General features: G+C 31.3%; 1 protein-coding gene across 1 annotated transcript in view; it reads right to left on the bottom strand.

Annotated features, from left to right (window-relative positions):
- LOC118181290 (D(1) dopamine receptor-like) overlaps nucleotides 1–24,389 on the bottom strand; it is a 599,888-nt gene extending 575,499 nt beyond the window's left edge. Inside the window, exon 1 of the mRNA XM_085816223.1 lies at nucleotides 24,230–24,389. Within this exon, the coding sequence (XP_085672349.1) occupies nucleotides 24,230–24,368 (139 nt within the window). The 5' untranslated portion in view covers nucleotides 24,369–24,389. The remainder of the gene's footprint in view (nucleotides 1–24,229) is intronic.
- Between the last annotated feature and the right edge of the window lie 244 nt (nucleotides 24,390–24,633).

Below are 24,633 nucleotides of genomic sequence, written 5' to 3'. Positions count from 1 at the left end.
CTATTGAAAAGCGTTCTTTTAATTTTACCCTGTTAGTGGCGAAATGGTTAACAACACTGAAGAGCCGTAGTACCACTCGAATTCGAACCCAAGCGAACAGCCTACCTACATGGATGGTTTCGTGGATTTCTACAGGAGTAAAGTGAATACAAGACTGTTTCCCTTAGACTGTCTCCTCAAAGGCATTTGCGAAGAATTTGAAATGGGTGTAAGTGACTGTTTAAATTATCCTTTAATGTTAATATTGCTACTCTGTAGTGTTTACTACTAAATAATCAAATTAAAAAATATTCAGTTACGAGGGTAAGTTGAAAAATAAGTTTCCCCTGTCGACTGTGGTCAAAGTTGTGTATGAAAGTCAAAAAATAGAATGAGACATTAAAGATATGACATACCTTTATTTTACCTACATAGGTACCAAGTACATTGAGACATTTGTCATATCGCTTGATAAGCTTCAAAAAGCCCTCCAGGAAACAAAATGTGGTCTGGCATTGTCATCCAACAGCAGAACGCCAGATGTGAGAAGGGCAGGCCGCTTTTTCCGAATCGCCTCTTTCAATTTCGACAGGGTGTCACAGTAGCGCTTAGCATTGATAGTTCCAACCTCCAAAAAGTCCAGCAACAAAACTCCTTGGGCGTCCCAGAACACTGTGAGGAGCACTTTACCTGCAGAGGGAGTTGTCTTGAACTTCTTTCAGACAAGGTGATGACGGATGCCCATATGCAAAGCCCTGATTTTTTCCTGGAGGGCTTTTTGAAGCTTATCAAGCGAAATGACAAATGTCTCAATGTACTTGGTACCTATGTGGAAAAATAAAGGTATGTCATATCTTTAATGTCTCATTCTATTTTTTGACTTTCATACACAACTCTGACCACAGTCGACAGGGGAAACTTATTTTTCAACTTACCTACGTACAATATTTTTTTACAAATTGTCTCTTAACAAATGAATGCTAAAACGTTAGATGCAATTTCTTTACTAGAATTCACGTTTAGCACAAAACGTTGATAGGATGTTGCAATATTTTGTGAGCTTTCATGATTTAAAATATAAATCATCAACATCGCTATAAAATTCAGTGACCAAAGAACATAAGTTCTATGAATTGGAAAACTACGATCTTATATTTATGTGTTCCTAGAATATTGCTTGAATAATTCTAATTAAATGTATAGCCCTCCTTAAACACTAACCGGATGTGTAACGTGTATACGAGCCAGTTTCCCTTAGAAAGTCCTCCACGAAGGCATCCCTCCCCTTAGGCAGATAGCCCTAGTGTGCTTTGCCATAATTAAATACACCACACACATAAACACTAACCGGTTCATCATATTCGGTAGATTCAAGAATACATGCAATTTAACTCATTGCGGTATTCTTGCCGTCCAACGGGTAATAGTGCTTAGCATCGCTGACGGTGCTCAAGGGTGTTGCCAACGGCAGGCGTAAACTTGTGCTCCTTGCCAAGTCGAATTTCGTGGGCTTGGTCAGACAACTGAGCATTAACAACAACAACAACATCGGTAGTCTTATTTAATTGCTACCGTTAAAAAAGATTCGAAACCTGCAACTTCATTAGCATCAGAGCTAATTTGCAGCTTATTCGGTGACCAGTACGGAAGCAAAAAGTTATAGTAGGTATCAAAATCATAATTAACTGGTTAAATAACGTCAGTTACAAAGTGGTTAATGAACGTGCGTTACGAAAGTTTCTCTGCTTTCCTTACATTTAAAAAGCAATTAGTCTTTTCAGTGATTAAAAAGGATAGAAGAATTTTCGGTACTTTTCCGTTTTGCCGACGCAAATAATAAGTCGCCAATAATGGTAGAACTGATGCCAAACGGAATATCTTCGCTGGTAACCTTTTATGCTTCTTTTTCAAAACAATTCGCAGCCCTTTCTTATCTATCAGGTTGATTGTTTCTTTCAATACTGGCATACAATTACATAGAATTTTTAAAAAAGATAGTTAAATTTTATACCCTAAGACCCTTCTTTCAATACTGGCATACAATTACATAGAATTTTTAAAAAAGATAGTTAAATTTTATACCCTAAGACCCTTCTTTCAATACTGGCATACAATTACATAGAATTTTTAAAAAAGATAGTTAAATTTTATACCCTAAGACCCTTCTTTCAATACTGGCATACAATTACATAGAATTTTTAAAAAAGATAGTTAAATTTTATACCCTAAGACCCTTCTTTCAATACTGGCATACAATTACATAGAATTTTTAAAAAAGATAGTTAAATTTTATACCCTAAGACCCTTCTTTCAATACTGGCATACAATTACATAGAATTTTTAAAAAAGATAGTTAAATTTTATACCCTAAGACCCTTCTTTCAATACTGGCATACAATTACATAGAATTTTTAAAAAAGATAGTTAAATTTTATACCCTAAGACCCTTCTTTCAATACTGGCATACAATTACATAGAATTTTTAAAAAAGATAGTTAAATTTTATACCCTAAGACCCTTCTTTCAATACTGGCATACAATTACATAGAATTTTTAAAAAAGATAGTTAAATTTTATACCCTAAGACCCTTCTTTCAATACTGGCATACAATTACATAGAATTTTTAAAAAAGATAGTTAAATTTTATACCCTAAGACCCTTCGCAGTAATCAAGTCAATTAGGATGCAATCACACCGCTCACCCGAATGTGAAAATATGGAAAAGGCAAAATCAAAGGTTAAATTCATCAAATCTAATGAGAATGCACTAGCGAAGTAAAGCACTGCGGTTTTACATAATTTCTGAGTAAGCTATTCGTACGAATTGAAATAATTCTTTCATTTAAACTTGTATTCCTTATTAAGATTTAATTTGAAATTAATGTAGATAATTACTGAGAGAATTAGAATTTTGTATCCTTGTTTACGTGTGATCAAATCACTTGGGGTCACGTGATACGAACTGGTGAATCAGGATGTTGAACCATGAAAGCATAGTAAATTCTTAAATTAATGTTTTTTTACAAATTTATTGGCTTTTTGCAAAATTTTAAACCATATCAAAATAAAATTTCTTAGTTTAATTTAATTAATTTTATTTTATTTTAGTTAGTAAATTAAAGGTTTATAACATTTGTTAACATTTTTTATGTGTATAGTGTATGCTGTAGCCAACAAAGTCTGCTTGGCGAGATTTGCGAAACGGAAAAGTACCGAATTTTCATATAGTATAAACGAATAAGCTGAAGATGTGTATCAACACCAAAATTTCAGAAATGCATTAGAAAAATGCAGCTTGCAGCATAAATAGATGCTTTTCTTCAGGAACTCGTATATGTGATTTGTAGAGATAACGAAACAGCGGGTGATGAGGTTGGAAATCGATATAAAATGACTGCTTCCAGCAGTATTAGCCATTTACTACTATTCGGTAAACTTCAATTCACATCAGAACCTTTAATTCAACATGTTTGATTGGATTTAGTAACAAATACAACGAAAAGCACTGGTCACTTTTTAAGCTATTAAAGAGTATTTTTGACAACAGCATTAATACTAACTATAATAAAAAACAGTTTTTTCGAACTGTAATTTATCTCCGATAACTAGTCTTCGCGTACTTCTTCCTACAGCTTCAATAAACTGTGAATTCGTTTTTTAAACTACAGTTCAGTTTCCATGACAAAAACAAGTTCAATTTTAAAATATCTCATTAAATATTTTTATTTAAATTCATTCTTATTTACCAATTTGTTAATCTTCTAACATTTCCTACTTATTCCAAAAAATCTGCAAGTTAAATCCGGGGTCAGTTTGGACACAAGGCCATTTCATCTGTTTCGTTTACCTTTTCATATCTCAATCTCCAACCAACGTCATGGAATATTTTCATAAAGTTAAGATCGACATAACGGAAGTGGAGCAAAACAACTCTAAGCATTCACCGCCAGGAAAGATAATTCTTCAGATTATGTTTGCAAGGTTTTGTTCATTTAAACGCCCCTCATTATAATTTTATTAAATTAATGTCGTAATTTTTAGAAATTCGTATTAAGGAAAATCTCCTTGCTATTATTTCTATCACCCACTTAATGCTTCAAAAGAGCTTTTGCATTATAATTGGAATACGAAAACGTTATATATATCTGCATAAATATTACTTTTACTATCAGGAATGCAGAAAAATCACTAACGATTTACGATCAACATTTACGATTTTCAAATAAAATTTTAGGCAGACATAATTGCACAAAATAACTTATTCAATAAACTCGCCTAAAGAATTCACATTTCATTGTAAAATTTTGACAAGACAAATATAACTGCTGCACATTAGAATAAGCATGCCGTTTCATTGTCTCAGGCTTGTAGTATTAATGTCATGTGGTTAAAAATATCAGAATGGGGTTTTCGTGATACACAGGTCATCATGTAATTATTGTATAGTAGAAAGGGTTCGTACGGTCTTTAAGAGTCCTTAAAAGTCCTTAGATTTTTTGGAATCGATTTTTGGTCCTTAAAAGTCCTTACGTTTGGCCAAAATCAGCAGAAGGTCCTTAATTTTAATCGTCTGAAATTTCTGTCTGTTTTTACCACTGTCATTTTCAGTGTGAATTAGCATTCTGTGGAATATTTTTGGCGATTCACTGCCGTACATATGGTTATCTTTTGAATGGGTTCATGAGTTCTAATTTCTTTCTATTTCTAATATGAATGATGGGATACTCGAGTTTCTAAGCAAGAACTGAAGCATAAGCATTTCGAAATTCATTTTTTCTAGTAAAGAGCTCTTAAACAACTTTCCGCTTTTGGGGATGTGAATTCTTTTATTAAGCGGTTCTAAATTTGGCGACTTTTCAACATTTTGGCGATTTTAAGATTAGTTTCTATAGAAACATTTTAATTCCAGAATATGAGAATTTTTCGACGATTTTTTTTAAAACATCGTAACATTGATAATTTTTATTTAAATAATGGTAATATATTGAAATTATATTTAGAAAATAACATTAAAATAAAACATTTTTATTTTTCGCTGTCATATTATAAAGTTTCATTTTGGTAATTTATATAATATTTTAAATCTGAAAAATAAACAAGGTATAATGCTATAAAGCACAATTTATGAAACAGCTCTTATCAAAAGCAAAATTAGCTATGTAATTAATTAAAAATATCTTCTTTTTAATATTTTTCAAAGTAAGAGTTTTTCCCATGTAATTGTCTCATTCAGAATATTCAAAATTCTCAAAATATGCATGAGTTTTCTCTACAAAATTAATTTTACACTTTTTCCCTCCTTTTTTATTTCTAAAATATTTCTGGCCTTTTTGTTGCTACAGAATTGGTAGGGATAATATTTCTTTAGGATTTTAGACATTACAGCTTGGGAAGTTTAGAAGGATTTGAAGGCAAGATTTATAGACCCACGATTCTAGAAGATTCGAGAAATATGTGACAAAATGAAAAATGTCTCCATGGTATCAACACTTAATGGATGTATTTTACAGAAAGTTTGCAATGAATTTCTTAGTTTTTGGAGAACGTCTGGAAGAACAATGAAAACATAATATTTGAATGTTTTACTCCTGATACTAGAATCTTTTTCTTAACATGTTTTATCTTCCTTTTCTTTTCTCTACCTTTCAGAATCATGGAAAATGTCAAAAATGCTTCTGATCTTATCACATGAGCAGGCATTATAGGAAGGGAGTTTTTTTATTAATAAAGACATTGAAAACTTACAATTTAAAAGATTCATCTAATATTTCTTAATGCATCATATACATAGCTGCCACTAAGCATTTTCTCACCTGATGCAATCTCTGTGGATCCTAAATTCTGCTGCCTACTGCCTTTCTAAATTCTGCTTCCAGTGCTTGCTCTAAATTCTAAAAGTTTTGCCATTTCTGCATTTTGTTGTTTGGTGTGTCACTAAATTCTAGAAATTCTACCACATCAGCTTGCTGATTATGATCTTACTTCTTATTTTAACCTATGCGGTTTGACATAAAATTCTACCTGCTTATTTACTAAACCTCCAGACTGACTAAGTATGTGACAAAATGAGACATAAAAAAATTAACATAACGCTAATTGTCTGTAAAACGTAAATGTCACTTATCTTCTTTCAAATATGACCAACTATCATAAGTGTAAAATATTTAATGCTACTTGATAAATTGCATAAAGTTTTTTTTATTCTCAAACTTATTAACAATTATGCCAAATAATTCATGTTTAGTAATAATGCTTAGGGATCTAATTTATTTTTAGGATGGTATTACAAAAGTGAAATTCAGGCATAGATAATATCTTCAATTGAATTTATTCAGTTTCTATTTGCACATAGGTCCTTAATTTTTTTCATTAATGGTCCTTAAAAGTCCTTAATTTCCGTGTGCAGAAATGTGTACGAACCCTGTGGAAAAAATACATTACCATAGATATTACAGGAAGGGTGTCCGCCGATAACATCGCGGACGAAAACGTCGCGGAGAAAACAACGCAAGGCGAAAACGTCGTGCTACAAAACATCGTGGGAGAAAACATCGCAAAGAGAAAACATCGCAGTTCTAAAACATCGCGGTACAAAATATCGTCGTCGAAAATAAAGCGGTTCAAAAACTTCGCAGTTTAAAAACATCGTTGTCGAAAATATCGCGGTAAAAAATAAAGTATCTACAAATCATCGCATGCCGATAACATCGCAGACATGCTTTTTCAGGTTTTAATAATTGTAAATGGATATTCTCATAATGATTTGTGAGCGCAAGATGTAAAGAAGGATAATTTTTACTTTCACATTTTTTTATTAACTAATAAATTTTTTCTGAAAACGTAAGAAGGAAACTTAAGCATAGAAAATTAAATGTAACTTATAGATTATACTTCTCATGAAAAATTGCCAGTAAAAACAAAAAATTATTTATTAATGGCCTTTGTTAGTTAACTACGTCGGTTTAAAATTCTATTAAGTACTATAAGTTGCATTAATTTTCTATGCTTAAGTTTCCTTTTTATTTTCTCAGCAAAAATTTATTGATTAATAAAAAATATGAAAGTAAATATTATCCTTCTTTCCATCTTGCCCACACAAATCATTACGGGAATATCCATTTACAGTTATCAAAGCCTGAAAAAAGCGTGTCTACGATGTTATCGTCATGCGATGATTTGTAGATACTTTATTTTTTACCGCGATATTTTCGACGACGATGTTTTTAAACTACGAAATTTTTGAACCACTTTATTTTCGACGACGATGTTTTGTACCACGATGTTTTAGAACTGCGATGTTTTCTCCCACGATGTTTTGTAGCACGACGTTTTCGCCTTGCGTTGTTTTCTCCGCGACGTTTTCGTCTGCGATGTTTTCGGCTGTAACCTACAGGAAATGATAGTAGGCAGTTTGTGAAACACATTATGTTACTTTGTATTATAAGCGAACTAATCATTTATCTAGACAGCAAGCTATCGTAACTACAGGTAGCAACAAAACAAATGTTTCATTGGCTCGGTTTGCTGTTCTATTTATATTTAAGACATAGTAATAATAACCACAAAATATTATGATTAACCGATACACTTTATTAACAGAATACTCTAGCATGGTCACGTTAAATTTGTTTTTATGTGCGCAAAACTATGAAACGCCGGATTTTATAATATTCTCAGAGGTTTGATGTAGTAGCAATAAGAAAAGTATATTTTGAATGAAACGCAAAATACTTTGCAATATTCTAGCTAATTGGGAAGTCCTTGAGAGCTAGAATATTGAAGAACTGTGTAGAGATTATTCTCTGAGTTCTTGTAAGTAAGAACTTCAAAGAAGGGTTAATTTACCCTTTATTCCAACTCAAACTAAAATGAACAGATGGCCCCTTCTAGGGCTTACAATAAGCCTCCACTTAGCCGAATCTCCACAGAATTAACTAACAGAGTTGGCCCTTAAGTAAGCCTCAGTAGTAAGATTAGACTATTAGCAACTATGTGTCCGGAACGTATAACACGCTCTCCTAAATCTTCTATGAAGTACTAGTCCCTTCTAGTGACGTTGTAGAGACATTACGTTTTTTTTTTTTTTTTTTTTTTTTTTTTTTTTTTTTTGAAGCAGGTAAGATGAAAAATTACCAAACGCCTTCGCCGGGAATCGAACCGTGGACATCTGGAATACCGGCCCAGCGTGCAGAACCACTACACCACGAAGGCACGCTAGGAAAGCGGGAGAAATACCTTATAAAGTGACCTAGACTTCAACTTAAATACTGGTTTCTACCTCATTTACATAAAACATAATACTGAAAACTCATTCTGGTAGGCAGACGTAGGTGAAAAAGGAGAAAGTAAAGAGCTTGTTCCCAAAACAAAAATCTCATGGGGTCACCACATGATTTCGTTGTACGATCTATTAAATTATGCACACCTTTTGCTGCATTTCATTTAAACTTATTTCCCCGGATGCATATAAGCATTCTGTACCGCGCCACGCACATAGGGGACAATCCCTTCTCGTGAATGGCTATGGCTTCCGATGACATCATTTCCTCTACACATGACATCATTTCCTCCAAGTAAAGTCAAGGCATTCCTAGAATGCCTTGACTTTACTTGGGCTGGAGGGTACATCTTCATACCGTTTGTTTACATTTTGATAGCAGTACCGAAAAGATTACGTGCGTTGTATTTAGCTATGAGATTAGAACACTGTAATGTGGTAAATTTTACATAAATTATGTAGTGATTGGTTTTCCTAGAAAGAAAAAGTATTATTCACTCCGTGTGTTAACTCTGTAAATGTGTGTTAAGTGCAGAGATTTTTAATAAATGTATTCTTAATTTAAAACCCTTCATATTAAAGTTGTTGTGATTATTAATTTATTTTTGAAGTTAGACTAATATAGGTTTAGAACAGAGAAATAAAGATAGATATTTTAAATTAAATAATACTATATAAATATTGCTCATTTTTTAATGTATAAGATCTTTTGTACCTTTGCATAAAGATAGTGTTTGTCAGAGAAGGAAATTTCTTTTCTTATACACGTGTATTAAATTCAGCAACACTATTGAATGCACTTTTTTCTTTCATTTAAGGCATGCGGACATTAACATGGAAATAACATAACATTCGCAAAAGAAATATTTTCTGCATTGCGAAAGGAACAGAATGCAACAAAATTGCAATAATTATAATATACTTACAAGCACACAATGCCTTTATAGGTGAATTGAGAACGTCTTGTTTTGGTTTTTGCACTAAATTCGTGAACTCAGCTATTTACTCGTATATAATCTAAGTGTTTAAGGTTGTTTCTAATATTAACAATACCTTTGATAGATTTTATAATTTTATTAACGAAACAAGAAGCCATCTGCAGAGCGCTGCAGCTATTTTTTTTTCGTTTCAAAGAAAATAAACGATAATTTTCAAGCTTCCGTGTCATTCAACGAAAGCAAAACTGTAAGAATCTTCCCTAAAGTTCATTACGCCGAGAGAAAAAAGATGTCATTTGAAAGTATGTCCAATCTCAAGTACAGAGCTTTCTCTACGTGCGCGGTCCGGGGAGTATGCTTATATGCTCCCCGGATTTCATTAGACACATTTCTCATTTAATCAATTCAGTTCTCACTTCGCGGCAAGGAAAACTCAAAACACTTTCATTAAAAGTTGTAAAATACAGAAACATCTAAAACAGCGAATAGACTTAAGGACCGTTAAAAAATCAATTTTTACAATTAAAATTCCATTGCTAAATTCATTAAAATTAAGCAGGAAGACAGATTTTTAGGTGCACAAAACTTTTGCTCCCACTCGGCAAAAAGACACTGAAGTTGGTGCAGAAACTGTCTTAATTCACTTTGCTACTAAGCCGGGTAAGACTGCTGGAGTGCTCCCTGCCCACCTGATCACGAAGTGATCTTATGATCTTTAAGGGGTACCCCATTACTAAGCCGGGTAAACCACTCTGTTACCCGTTACTAAGCCAGGTAACAGAGTGGGTATATATATATATGTGATGTACCAGTTTTTGTTCGGAATAAATAGATTGGTGAAGAATCATAGATGCAGTCGTAGCTTAAATTATCAGACGATAAGTTTAAAAAACAGGATCCATTTATTATTATTGTTGCGTGCATACGGGTTCGTTATGAAATGAATGCACAAGTCCGATGAAAAATGAACAAAAATTTATTATTATCACAACAAAAATGCTTAAACTTTCTCAAATTATCACGCAGTATTACAATATCTCACAGTAGTTTTCTTTTAACTACTCAAATGTCCAATAGAACGTAATTCAAAACAGCTAAATAACGCTAATCCGCGAATTCGCTACAATCAACAAGAGCAGTTTTCTAAACAACAACAAACTAAGCAACTACTACAAACTGAGATGTTTTCCTCCTTTTATAAGATTTTAAAATCACGCGCTAGAATTTTCTAGTACTTTCTCGAAATCAAAAAGAGATATTTATTTATTTAGCGCGCGCGCTCTTGTATTTTTAATTTTCCGGCTTAGCTTTCTTTTAATATTCGTCACGCGCTGCACTGCGCGAGAAATAAAACCATTTAATTTATAATTGAACTAACATTAGCTTTTTAAATACCAAATTCGTAACATTATTATGGAGAAATAGCAGTTACAAAATCAGATATCCGGAGTAAATAAAAAGAATTATTAATAACTTTTTGTATGAAGTTTACTGCATCGTTACATTAAAGAAAAGCCCCGATATTCCTTTGCGAGTCCTTTTATAGCCTCTGGAAAGGCGGAGCTTCCAAGAAATGACGTCAGTCTTGTCAGCCAATCCAGTTCGCTTTAAATATTTCCAACATTCTATAACTGTACGTGTAGAAAAGGCGGGAACAACAACTTGACTATGGGGCTGTGGATTTAATTCCACGTACTTTCAAAAAAGAGACCGCCGCCATTATAAAATGAAAAGAACATACAGTTAGAAATTTTAAGTGTACTCTTGACTGTGGAATTTTATTATTACATATATATATATATATATATATATATGCTTTTGGCGCTGCCGATTGCAACCAAAATAGCAAACGCACATCTACATGTTGCAGCAGATCTACATACAAAATTTCAACGTTCTGAGATTGCTCGATTTTGAGTTATACGAGATACATACCTACGTACGTACAGACACATACCTACGTACGTACAGACGTCACAAAAATAATCTATTCTGAATCCATTTTAAATCCATTTCACAATCTGTTCTGGGAAAAAGTGTCCTGTATTATGTCAGTACGTATGGATGTAACGCAAAACTCATCGTTCAGATGGAATCGAGAGCTGTCAAAATGGCTATTTTCAGAGAAATATTTTTCGAATTTTTTTTTCGATTGCAGCACTTCTTTTATTTGGTAAAAGAAAGTAATAACTATTAGAAAATTTAAATAAATCCTACAAAATGGCAATAATAATAATATATTTTGTCTAAATAACGGATAACTGAAACTCTATTAACATATTTTCGCTTATTTTATGTGTTCATAAATATTCTAGACTGTATTCTTTTTGTTAGTTTTCTCATTATATTCTGTGTTACATCCAAGTTACCTTGGCATTGCAGTATTTTGCTGTTCAAGGTGATACGTTATTATTTTCATATATTTTGCATTGTCTGTTTTTTATATTTTAATAAGACAAAGCCTTTCCTAGAAGACTTTTTATCATTCTGTCATATTAAAAGTATGCATTTTGAGATTTTTGAATATTTATGCCTACTTTACATTTTAACAACCTAACGTGTATTTCTCTGCCATTGTTTTCGCACGGGAGCTTTATTTACATACACGTTCATCCTTTCTTTTCTGCGTGTACATTTCTTAGCTTTCGAACATTCTTTAATTTTTTTCCCTTGCAAAATTATATTCGTTGCTTACAAAATTTTTCTCGAAATTCCGAAAAATGTGTATTTTATTTCTTTTAAAAAAATTTACTGCTACGAAAATGTATTTCATCACTAATGAGAGATCTAACACCTAATGAGAGAACTCGTTGTGATATCACATCTTAAATCATCCTTTTCAACTATAAAAAAATTGCATTTATTTTGCTTTTCGTATTTATCATTTCAGCTGCGTTAATATTTGGAGGATGTAATTATAGATTGGAATTTTATAGACATTTTCGTCAGAACAAAATTTTCTGTTATAATAATAAAATTGTCAGATTGCAATTCTTACTTTCACACTCACTGCAGAGAAATAGGGAAAAGTAATTACGAGGTCTAAAACGAAAAACGTAAATATTTTGTAGGCTAACAGTAGATCGAAGATATTAGTGGCGTATCGTTGGCGTGGGAGGAAATACTGGCGACTAAGAGGGGGCAACCCTACACAAGTCTGTTAGTCATGTTGGTTTTACTGTTTTACAATTGCAGTACTACAGAAATTTGTATGTGCTTATTGCATGTGCTTCTGTTTCATTTCGTTCTGTTTTATTGTGTTCATAAATATTTAATTTAACATCAGTTATTCGACTTTAATTCAGTAATTTAAACTGGATTTATTCCTTAATTTTTGACAGTATATATATGAAAGTAACGTATAGTAAATGCTCAATAACTTTTATTCCTCAGAAGTATAATCAATAAGGATTCGGCTAATATATCTTGTAAAGTTTCCTGTTTTGTAATCCTTCTTAAACGAAAATGTGCGTAGTTTACAATCGATAATTATAATCAAAGTAATGAAGCTACTTACAACCTAACAAATTTTAAAACCCCGAACTGTTTACGCGTAGATAACACAATATCAACCATATACTGTGTTTATCGTCTTTTAAAATTGCGCCAAAGTTGTAATTGCGCCAAATTCAATTCTGGGCATGCGCAATTAGCGAAATTCGTTTAACATTGATCAACTCAGTGTGCGGTTTGCCAATACGCTCCCGGAGAAGGCATTTATGTTTGTAAATATATAGTGTCGGTGCGGCACGGCGGCTTCGGCGAGCCGAAGGTCTCTCTTGTGGTTTGGTGGAAGGATTGAGGGGTGAGAGACCCTCGAACCCGACCCCCCCCCAGGATGCTCTCCATCAAAATTGGGACGGAACTAAGCTAAATCGCACTGTGTTTTGAATGGTGCTCAGGGCTGTTGCCAACAGCGGGCGTAATCTAGCCCTCCTTCCTACGAGGAATTTTGTGGACTTGGACTGACTACGTCAGACAAGTGAGCATAAGCAGCAGCAGCAGCAGCAACAACAACAACAACAACTGATCGAAAAAAACCTTTGCGATTTGAAACCGGAAATCGTATTAGAAAAAGACTAAATTTAAGAACTCATTTAATTCTGTTGTGCACAAGTGAATGGCACAGATTCCATTGTGAAACCGCATAACAGAAAGCATACACATTGCATTAATCTGTATATTTTAGTTCACCTACGCTTTAAACATGAAGATGAATACCAATGAAGTTGAAATATGAGGTCACTCTTTGAATACCTACGTATAAAACAAAATTGCAGTTCGCGAATATTTGAAATGATGATACAGAAACATTTTACTAATCTTTCTTTTTCTGTATTGCATGCAAAGGCGGTTTTGGATATTATTTTGATTAAGACTAGTACCTTTGTAGAGTTCCTCACTTCGGAATTCTAAGTTAATGTTGGAAGTCAAGAATCTAAGAACTGACAAGCGAATAATCGCTTAAGTTCGGCGACAAGAAACAACAAGATAGAAGGGTAACCAAATCTTTATATTATTCCAATAAGATTTAACAAACTCCGCCTGGGAGTGTACAAACAAAGCCCGCAATTGGGCTTGAACTTAAAAGACTAAGAATTAAACTAAGATTAACTAAAGAAGTATAGCCGAAACTATCAAGTTTCAAATCGAGTTGGCCCCTTAACTTATTTGACTACGAAGCTTAGCAACGGCCTGAGTACGGCCGAGCGTAATAACAGCTTTGAGAGAGAGAGAGTGGCCGAAAAGGCAGACGCGCGTAAATCAGAAACTCTGATTCTCTCTGACTCAGTAAGTAACTTCGTGGTTTAAATACCGCTCCTCCTCATTACATATTCAGCAAGATTCCAAAACTACGTTCTGACTGGAAGTAGTAAGTTGAAGTTAAGAATCTGACAGGAAAGGAACTTTAACTTAAAATTTAACTGTTAATAAAATTAACATAATCCTTACACCTTAAAAAAACTTATGATTTGAGTTGATGCGTGAAAAACAATCTTATCGTCACAGTGGCTTATGCTATCTCAAACATATTTTCGAATGCATTATTTACTAATGAGTATAAATAGTGGAGTAAATATAGTAGAATATCGCAAGTAACGGGGACTAACAATATCTCAGTCGGATGTTAAAGAAATTCTGATAATTCCATGATTGTCTTTGGTTAAAGTAACACCTATCTCTTGTATTACAAGTGAAGTAATTTTAGTTTTTCATTTTTCGGGTTTTTTCAATCCAAAATTATTGTTTTCTTAGAATAAAATATAAAATGTAATTTTCTAAGGAAATTAACTAATTATTTTTTTTATTTGCCTGAACAGCCAGTTAGTTTTTATTTCAGCTCAATAAAAGAAATAATAAATTTTTAACGTATTGTTCCGGGTTCGTTACGAAATGAATGCACAAGTCCGATGAAAAATGAACAAAAAAATTTATTATTATCACAAGAAATATGCTTAAATTTCCTCAAATTATCGTGCAGTATTACAATATCTCACAGTAGTTATCTTTTAACTACTCAAACGTTCAATAGAACTTAATTCCAAAACAGCTAAAGAAAGCTAATCCGCGAATTCGCTACAATCAACAAGAGCAGTTTTCTAAACAACAACAAACTAATTAACTACTACGAACTGAGAGGTTTTCCTCCTTTTATAAGATTTCAAAATCACGCGCGAGAATTTTCTAGTACTTTCTAGAAATCAAAAAGAGATATTTATTAAATGTTTAATGCACGCGCTCTTGTATTTTCAATTTTACGGCTTAGCTTTCTTTTAATATTCGTCACGCGCTGCACTGCGCGAGAAATAAAACCACTTAATTTATAATTGAACTAACATTAGCTTTTTAAATACCAAATTCGTAACAATATGTATGTTCTAAAATTAAAAACAAAATAGTAAGCCTGTTAACAATATGTATAAAAAGAGGGAAAAAAATAACTAAGAGTTTTTTGCTGTAGTGTTTGTTCATAAAACAGATGTTTACTAAAATATTGCGAAAACCAATCTACGGTTCATTAAAATTATGTTAATGAACTGAAGATGTTCATTAACATAATTTTAATGAACTTAATATTTTCTTAAATATGTATTATGTGCTCATAACAGTTTTCGTGTTTTATAAATAAAAGTACCTAATGTAGACACAACATGACCTTTTTTGTACGGCCTATTAAATTATACAAATTTTTGCTTATTTTATTTTAACTTGTATCTTAGAATTTAATTAGAGATATATTTTTCATTTAATTAATTCAATTATCACTTCGCGGTGAGGCAAAAATACATAAAAATTCAAAGCATCTTCATTAAGAATTGTAAAATAGAGAAAAACATAAAACTCCAAATATAGCTAAAGATAATTAAATCTTTTTTTACAATTAAAATTAGAGTTTCTACGCAAAAATTGAAAATTTATTTTTGGACGCACTCGGCAGAAAGACACTGAAGTGAGTCCAGAAACTGACTCACTTCACTGTTCTATTACGACTTTCAAATGTAAACTTTGTTAGGCCAGGCGCTACTTAAACTTTTAAATTTTTGATCGATCTATAACTATTGCAAGCAGATTAACTAATCGCACAAAAACCTTACCGGGAATATAAGACCAACATAATTCAATCACCTTTAAAGCAAAAAAAAAAAAAAAAAAAAAAAAAAAAAATGCCCAGTTTAGCAACATGTAAGAATAAAAATCGGATATGGTCACCACGTGACTGCCTTGTATGGCCTATGAAATTATACACATTTTTTGCTGCATTTCATGTAACGTATTTCCCCGAATTTCATTAGAGGTAGATTTGTTATTCAAATCCTTCAGTTCTCACTTCGTGAGGAAGCAAAAATACATAAAAGCTCAAAACATCTTCATTAAAGATTGTAAAACGCACAAAAACATGAGGCACAAAATACAGTTAAAAAACGTTTTAAAAACATTTTGCAATTAAAAGACTTTCCACGCATAAACAAGCAATTCAGCCAGCGTGGAAGAAAGCAGATTTTGCGGTGCACAAAACTGAAAGTTTACTTTTGATCCCAATCGGCAAAAAGACACTGAAGGTTCAGAAACTGAATTCATTATACTACTCAGCTTCAAATGTAAATAAAGAGCGTTTCGTTAAGCTTAATTCGCCACTTCTAAATTCTTGATAGTTCTGCAACTGTTGTATGCAGATTAACTAACGCCATAAAAACCCCATAATTTAATCACTTTATGGCAAAAATTGCACAATTTGGATAGCTAGAGTTTCTGATAAATGAAATTCTATTGAACTTTCAAAAATATTTAATTTATTTTGCCAAGTGAATTAAACCAATTTATATTTTTAAACGGCTGATAAAGATAAATGTTCTGTTTTGCCTTCGAATATCAGATAAATTGGTGATCGAAATGAATGTAATAAATTATTCAATGAAACGTCTTGTGGCAACACTGCAGCTTTGACAATACAATAGCTCAAATAACAATCAAAATATAAATGGCATAAGATAATACCCATTATTTCTCAAATACACATGAAAAGGAACTCGGAGTCATTTTCTAATTTAAAAAAAAAAAAAAAAAAGTGAAAATTCTTCTCTGTTGCCATTTATAATTTACTAATTTACATCAACAAAGATAATATTAGATAGACGTTCAACCTGACGGGAAATTTATTTTTGCATACTAATCTCACTTAAAGATGCTTATATATTTAGAAACTTGACCATAAATAAGAGAGCCTTATATTGCGTTTATTAACAATTACTTACGGTATTTTGTCTCTAACGAGGATAATGGATTTGTAAAAAAAGATTTCAAAACTGTATATTGGTAACATAGCTGCAGCCTATTTAGGATATATACAATTAAATCCCCGAATTAAATGTTTTCTACTTCAGTACAAATTTGGTATGTAAGAGGTTTTAAAGTTTATCCATTCAATAGAAGTTTATATCTGAACAATAAAGCTAAGTATTTTGAACTATGAAATCAATTTAAGTTCGTCCAGCGTTTTCTGGCAGAAATTTCATTTTGGTCAGCAGATAAGTTGCAATAGATGACAAAGATGGAATGCAGTCATTTAATTCCATTTTACCTCCCGAAATGATGGTGCAGCGTACTGAAATGTTTCATTGAGACACCAAAACGTGAACTGTTATGGGAAAGCCTAACACATAATAGCTATTTTCAAACAAAATTATATTACTCTCAGAGGGAATCAGCTCCTTTTAAGTAAATAATGAGTCATGTTTATTCTATACTATGTGATATAATTTGATATGAAATATATTACGTCACAACTTTATACAAAAACCTTTCTTTGTCAATGATTTGCCAAATAATTTTTTTACTAATCGCGTTCTAGGTATATTTCTTTGATGATTCTATGATTGCAGTCTGAAAATATAAATTTATTATTTGAAAAAAAAAGGCAGATTGGATGCAATCAATTAGATGCATGCAATCTGGCTTTATTTTCATAATTTACATCTTCTTTTTCATTCTTTTTCTTTTTCATAATTTACATCCGAGTTACTTTAAAACACAATTTTCGGAATAAAATCTCCTACATATGGGTTCCCTCTTTTTTGATACTTCTACTAAATTTATATTAGGAGATAATATAATCGATATTCACTAATTCATACAATATATATACGATGTACCAGCTTTTGTCCAGAATAAAAGATTGGTGAAGAATCATAAAATGTAGTCGTAGCTTAAATTATCAGACGATAAGTTTAAAAAACAGGATCCATTTATTATTATTCAGGAGAAATGGCAGTTACAAAATCAGATATCCGGAGTAAATAAAAGAATTACTAATAACTTTTTGTATGAAGTTTACTGCATCGTGACATTCAGAAAAAGCCCCCGATATTCTTTTGCGATTTTTTTATAGCCTATGGAAAGGCGGAGCTTCCAAGAAATGACGTCAGCCTCGTCAGCCAATCCAGTTCGCTTTAAATATTTCCAGAACATTCTAAAACTGTACGTGTAGAAAAGGCGGGAAAAACAACTTGACTACGGGGCTGTGGATTTAATTCCACGTACTTTCAAATAAGAGACCGTCGCCATTAAAAATGAAAAGAACATACAATTAGAACTTTAAGTGTAATCTTGACTATGGAATTTTATTATTAGAAGTATATATATATATATATATATATATATAATGTTGTATGACCTTAAATTCACTTAGTGCGAAATCGAGTTATTCTACTACTTGTGCAATTGCTGCAAAGTAAGTTAATAATAATTTATTTATTAAAGAATATTGATTATATTATCTCCCAAGATTAATTTTAGTAGAATTATCTTAATAGAGTGAATCCATACTTGATAAATTCAATTTCGATAAATGTTAAAAATGTGCAAAGGGGACTTGAATTAAATCATGAATAACAAAATTTCAATTGTAAAATGAAAAAAGTGAAAAGCAAGTAATTAAATTAAATGCAAGTAATCATTGCCATTGATCGGAAATTAGTTGTATATATTGTATGAATTAGTCAATTTCTAATAGTGTATATTTATATATACGCTATTAGTAATTCACTAATACAGTAATTTATATATGTATAAATATACTTGATAAACATAAATAATACTATACTTAGAAAATAGCCTAGAAAGTAGATAACTTGGAACTTAGATCCATATTGAACGAAAGAATTCTGATTCCTAAATTGTTGAAACCGTAATGACTAGGAAACTTGGCAGCGAAGTGAGATTAAATATTAATTTTTATTTCGATTGACATTTGTGGCCACAATTTACTTGCCACTCTAATCGCGCCTATTTACAGAAAATTTACATACATTGATACCGTTGTTATAGGAAGAGAGTCCAGCGAAATAGTGTTAGATAGAAAGACAGAAGCTAAAGGTGTGAAATTATCCAATATGGGAGCTCCCTTCAGATATATGTATTAGTGAACTAATTTTGCTAAACTGATCAGTTCCCAATGATTTAATTCAATTACATCAACATTTTAAAAACACACAATTTATTTGCTTTAAGATACAGATATTTCCATTATTATGCAGCTAAGCTTTTTATGAAATTTATGCGCTATTATTTTCCCACTTACATACATGGCCTTTGATACGTCTTATTAATTATTGATCACGTAAAATTTGTTTGCTGGATGCTTCCTTCATATTTGTTTAGATATTATTCGCCATTAGATTATTATTAATTTAGTTTGACTAACTGTATTCTCCCATTTTTAGAAATAATGCAACAATGAAATATAAGTTTACAATTTTGTTTCGTTGGAGTTTTGCAGTGCGTCAGCGGAGGACTTGCATTTTCTCTCACAAATGTTTTACGACATGATTTAATTTTTAAAACAGTCAACTATAAAGAGCTGCCTAAAATATTTTTGAATGAAGTGAAAAACTACCTGATGGACAAAGCGTTTCGTTAACGCATGTTTATTCGCTTTTCTACTCTTTTATAAACACTTAATGAGATTTATACAGAAACTGCTTTTATTGAGTGAGATTACATGGTCAGGAATCAGCTTATTAAATGTGAGCACATTCTGACGAAACACGTATAATTTCATTGTCATTGTTGATGCTAACTTTTTCTATTATATTTAATTACTCGAAGTGCCTTTATTCGTTTGACTTAAAAGTGATGTGAAATTTTTTGTTTATAATTGCGGAATGCTAGCATTTTACTTTACATTTGAAACAGGAGTAATTTTCTAATAATTTATTCTTAATTTATTACGTTTTTATTATTATTTGACGAATAATAAAATATTTTACGCACTTTCACGAATCGTCACATTGGCTGTAGATAAGCGAATGCTACTTTTTTAATAATTCCAAAAGAAGCTTTACACTACATATTTTACTTTACATTATTGTAGGTTTATGCGCGTTAAAAAGACTCTGCTATAGCCTTGTAATTTTATATTTTCAATTTATAGTTTCTTTATTTTTTTATTATATATATTTTAGCAAATGCTACTCCATTCGCCGGAATACATATGTGTAGTTACTAGGTAAGTTAAATTAAAACTTACTATCTATTTGCCTTTTTAGTATTATTTTTGTATTTTGATAAATTGTATATAGTTTACATGCATAATTCGTGTCGGGGAAGTTTCCAATAGGCAAGGGTTTCTAAATTACTTTGGTTTTCTACTCTTCTTTACATTGGCAATTCACATTTAATTAATATTTTGATTCCTAGTCAGTTAGCTTACTAAATTTCTTAAAATTCCTTTAGTTTAAATTTCAATTTTAAGTAATTCACTACACTTTTGGTTTTGAATATTACTATACCCATGCTTATATGGATGACGAAACAGGAATTGAGTAATTGAAGAGAGAGAGAGGTTTGGAGGCAACTTCCTCTTGATAAAATCTGTCTCCAACCTTCTCAACAATTATTCACTTATGCAAATTAATTTAGTCTTTAAAATTCTTTAAAAAGTTTTTGGGATAAATTTTTTGGAATATTATATACTTTTTTCATGGTTTTAGATACTTTCACTTAATTTACATATGCTCTCAGAATTTAAATGATATTGTAAATTAGTTCGCAGCAATAATTAATATTTTATTTGTATGCAATTATAATTTCAAAATTTAAAATTTAAATTAACTTTAAATTAGCTTTATACGATTAGAAAATATTTGTTAAATTCAAATATATATATATATATATACATACATGATAGAGTTATAGAGAAATTAAAGAAAATTGTCTCCTAGTAAATTCGAAGTGACATTTATAATGCAAAAGTGTATTATTGTGGCAATTAAGTACATCTGGTTTTACTTTTGGTTTTGAGTATTACTTCTGAAAACTTCAGAAAGTAAATGTGCACTTTTGTGGAAATAATAAAAAATTGGAATAGATAAAGATGCAGTTGTGTCGATTAAAATTTAAAACATATGAATTATTGTTGATACCAGGAAAGATCCCAGCTTTTCAAGGGGCATTGGAATCTTTCCATACAACCAATCAACAATCGACATCTCACGGATCAAAAAAAAAAAAAAAAAAAAAAAAAAAAAAAAAAAGAGTCCCCTTTAATTTTCGCATTTTAAAGTATTAACTGCTATTTTAACATACAAGTCTTGATCTTTTCATGGTATCAATTCTTCTATTTTATTCTTCTGTTTTGCATTTTAATTGTCACAACTGTATCTTTATTTATTCCCATTAATTATTATTTCCACAATAATGCACATTCAATTTCTAAAATACTTTCTTAATTGCCAATTTTTACCACAATAATGCAGTTTTGAATTCTAAATTTCCATTCGAATTTACTAGAACTTTTTATTCCTTTTGAATAAATTTTGAAATTCAATCATTTTAAAAATTTCCTTTTTATTTAATTATTTTTTTTGTTTCTCTCTCTCTCTCTCTCTATATATATATATATATGCAACTGTTATAAAAATATTTTATTACTGATAAAATATTCTCACTTTATTTGTGAAAACATCATTTAAAAAGATCATTTAAAAAGATAAAGAACTGCGCATAATTATTTTTTTAAAAAAATGAAAAATACCTGAAGTGCAACACGATTCTCAAATTTATTCGCTTTTTTTTTTTGCAGATATTGCTTATGCTACTTTGCTTCCTTGTCTCTGAGATATGTCCCTGCTTACATTAACTGATAATCAAAATCAATTATACAAAATTACTCTTCTGTTCTTTTTTTAAATGTTAGAGATATTCCCAGCAGTTCATTAAAAGAACTAAGATTATAAAATCCTATTTTTTTTCGCTTGCCTATTGGACTTACTTTTTATTTTACAACGATAATTTGTGATTCATCATCAAAAATCAATGAAGTAACTGTGATGTTCGAAGCAGAAAAACAAGCGAAACGCGCATCTTTAAATACAACCTAAAACCAGTTTGCGCAGAATCTGTTCATTTTCTGAAGTCTAGATCGCAAATCTCGAAAATAGTCCTTGTAAAAAAATTCTGCATTTTCATTTAAAGAACTAACAGAAATTTAAAAAAAATCCTTTGCTGATTCGTTAAAAGCACTGGATAACTCTTCTAAATTTTATTTTGTATTTTTAAAATCAGCTAAATAAATGTCAATCTGTGACGGGAAAAAGAATTTATTTACGTCGCCATATTTGAACATTGCTCATGAATCGAGTTATACGGCTAGAAACATTTCAGATACAAATAAAAATTATAAAGAATAATTCATTTCAAATTTAGAAAACATGAATTAAAAAACTTTGTTTTAGAGGTTTTAAAAAATATTTTAATGCATTTTAATAATTAGAAGGTCAAGCGGTTGAAAGCGATTATCGCCGCAGCACTTAAAAAGGATAAAACTGAGTTTTGCACATAAGAATACAAAATTTTAAATTTGGTTAATTTATATGCAAAATGACTTTTGAATTACATTTCGTGCACTATAAATTATAGGACTTTACTTTCTCTTTCCCTTTTTGTCCTTTTTTAATTATTTTACTAGCAGGAAATTTCAAGCGATTTCACTCTACATGTCCTAATGTTAATGCAGAGTAAAAATAGATTTCAACAAAGTTACAGTTACTGAAAAAGTGCATTTATTAAACGTAAAAGATAAATGTTCACATTTCTACCATGCACAAACTTCTCGCACTTTTAACACCATTCACCTTCACTAAAAGTATACTAGAAAAATATTTTGATAAATATGCATAAAAATGTTGCGTTCAAAATTCGAACTTGCCACTAATTCACTGTTTGAAGCAGTTAGTTAAATCTACTTAAATAATAAAATAAAATTAAAAAATTTCAAGTGATATGGATTGAAAAACATTTATCCATATTTTTCCCTTTAAAATACTTTTGGTATAATTTCTCTTTCGGTTTGGAGTGAAATTTCATTTTAAGTGCATTTATCTTTCCTGCCACATAAAATTACTGAAAGTTATTAATTCCTAGAATAATCAGATCGTTCAAATCAAGAGAAATATTTAGTATGCGGTCAAACAATACCAAAAGCTGAAATTTTCTAGCAGCTTAGAATTTACGAAAAAAATGAATAACAAAGAACGAAAAACGAACGGTCAACGAAAAAGAATAAAAATACTAATTATTTTTATTTCGTTAACTTAGAATTCGCTTAGAATTATGCGAAAAAAATTCGCATAAATTATGAATATTAGTTGCTTTCAAAAATGATTTTTCTTTCCATCAAAGAACAGCGTATTCCCCAGAAACCTGATCTTAGATATATTTCATGCTTTGAGAAAAAATTTGATTGATGCCAGATCCATAATAAGTAATTACGCTGTGAGGAATATCGAAATGTAAACGGATATAGCTTCTTTTCATTAATCCCCTTGTCTATAACTTCCAGTCTTCCCTCTGAATAAAAGAAGGATCATTAATAATTAATATTTTAATGCGAATTTTAATCTTATTATTATCGACATTGTTGGCCTATCCACAACCGTTTATATGTAGTGAATAAATTACAGAGATAACTAAGTGAACGTATTATTCAAATGATTTACATGCATATTCAATTTCAGACTCCTTCGCATCTATTATAAGAATTTTTACGCTGCTTTATATTTTGATAATGTAAATTTATACGGATATCTGTTATTGCCGATGCCGCTATCGCATTTTATCTAGCCATAGTTAAAGAATAAATTTAATGACGAATTTATATTGCGTTACATTTCCAAATGGTGTTTTTCCAGCTCATTTCTGTGCTTTAGCACGTCGTTTCGAAAGTCAGTTTTAAAGTTCAAAATCAAAATGCTACTGGATGAAAATTAACAAGTAATTTCAAACGCCCAAATTGAATCCCTAGAATCTGATTTCGCTTATTTGCGGTTTAAATATACAGTATCGAGGGAAAACAGATAAAAAAAAGTACAGATAAAAAAATTGTTCTCTAAATTTATTTTTTAAAGTTTCTAGCTTGTTAAGCATCTTTGTCACAAAAACTGCATTTCGAAAGAGGGAAAAAACTGCAAATCAAGTATGCAAGGTTTAAAAAACAGACAGGGGAGATTTGAAGGGGGAAAATATTATAAGCCCAACCTTGATCTTCCTCTTCAATATCCTCGTAGGAGGCAGAGGACTGAGACTCTGTGCCGAGGATCGTAGGAGCGGTGCCATTGCTCCGCAGGGCGTACGAATCCATGCCGCCTGCCAGATATGAGGCATCGAAAGCCCACATGGCACGCTGCTACCGACTCCACTGTTGCACGCTCTTCCCATAAGAATGCAGCGAGCGCTTTCGTCTTGATCCAAGTCGCCAGACTGACTACTTGGCGCTCGCCAAGTCAGGTATACCTGGTTTTCAGAATTTTCTAAGCGTACTGAAACTCCCTGAGAAAAGCTGAATATTTTGCAATTTCAAGGATTAAATAACAATCATGTAATTTAGGATAGATAAATATATGTGCTCAAATTAAATACTAGTGTAAATTATCTTATATACC

The sequence above is a fragment of the Stegodyphus dumicola genome, chromosome 4 (genome assembly GCF_044657685.1).
Source record: "Stegodyphus dumicola isolate Sdum_Otavi_A_Nest chromosome 4, ASM4465768v1".
Taxonomy (NCBI): Eukaryota; Metazoa; Arthropoda; class Arachnida; order Araneae; family Eresidae; genus Stegodyphus; species Stegodyphus dumicola.
Note: the sequence above shows the minus strand (reverse complement) of the source record. Positions and strands in the feature narration are given on the sequence as shown.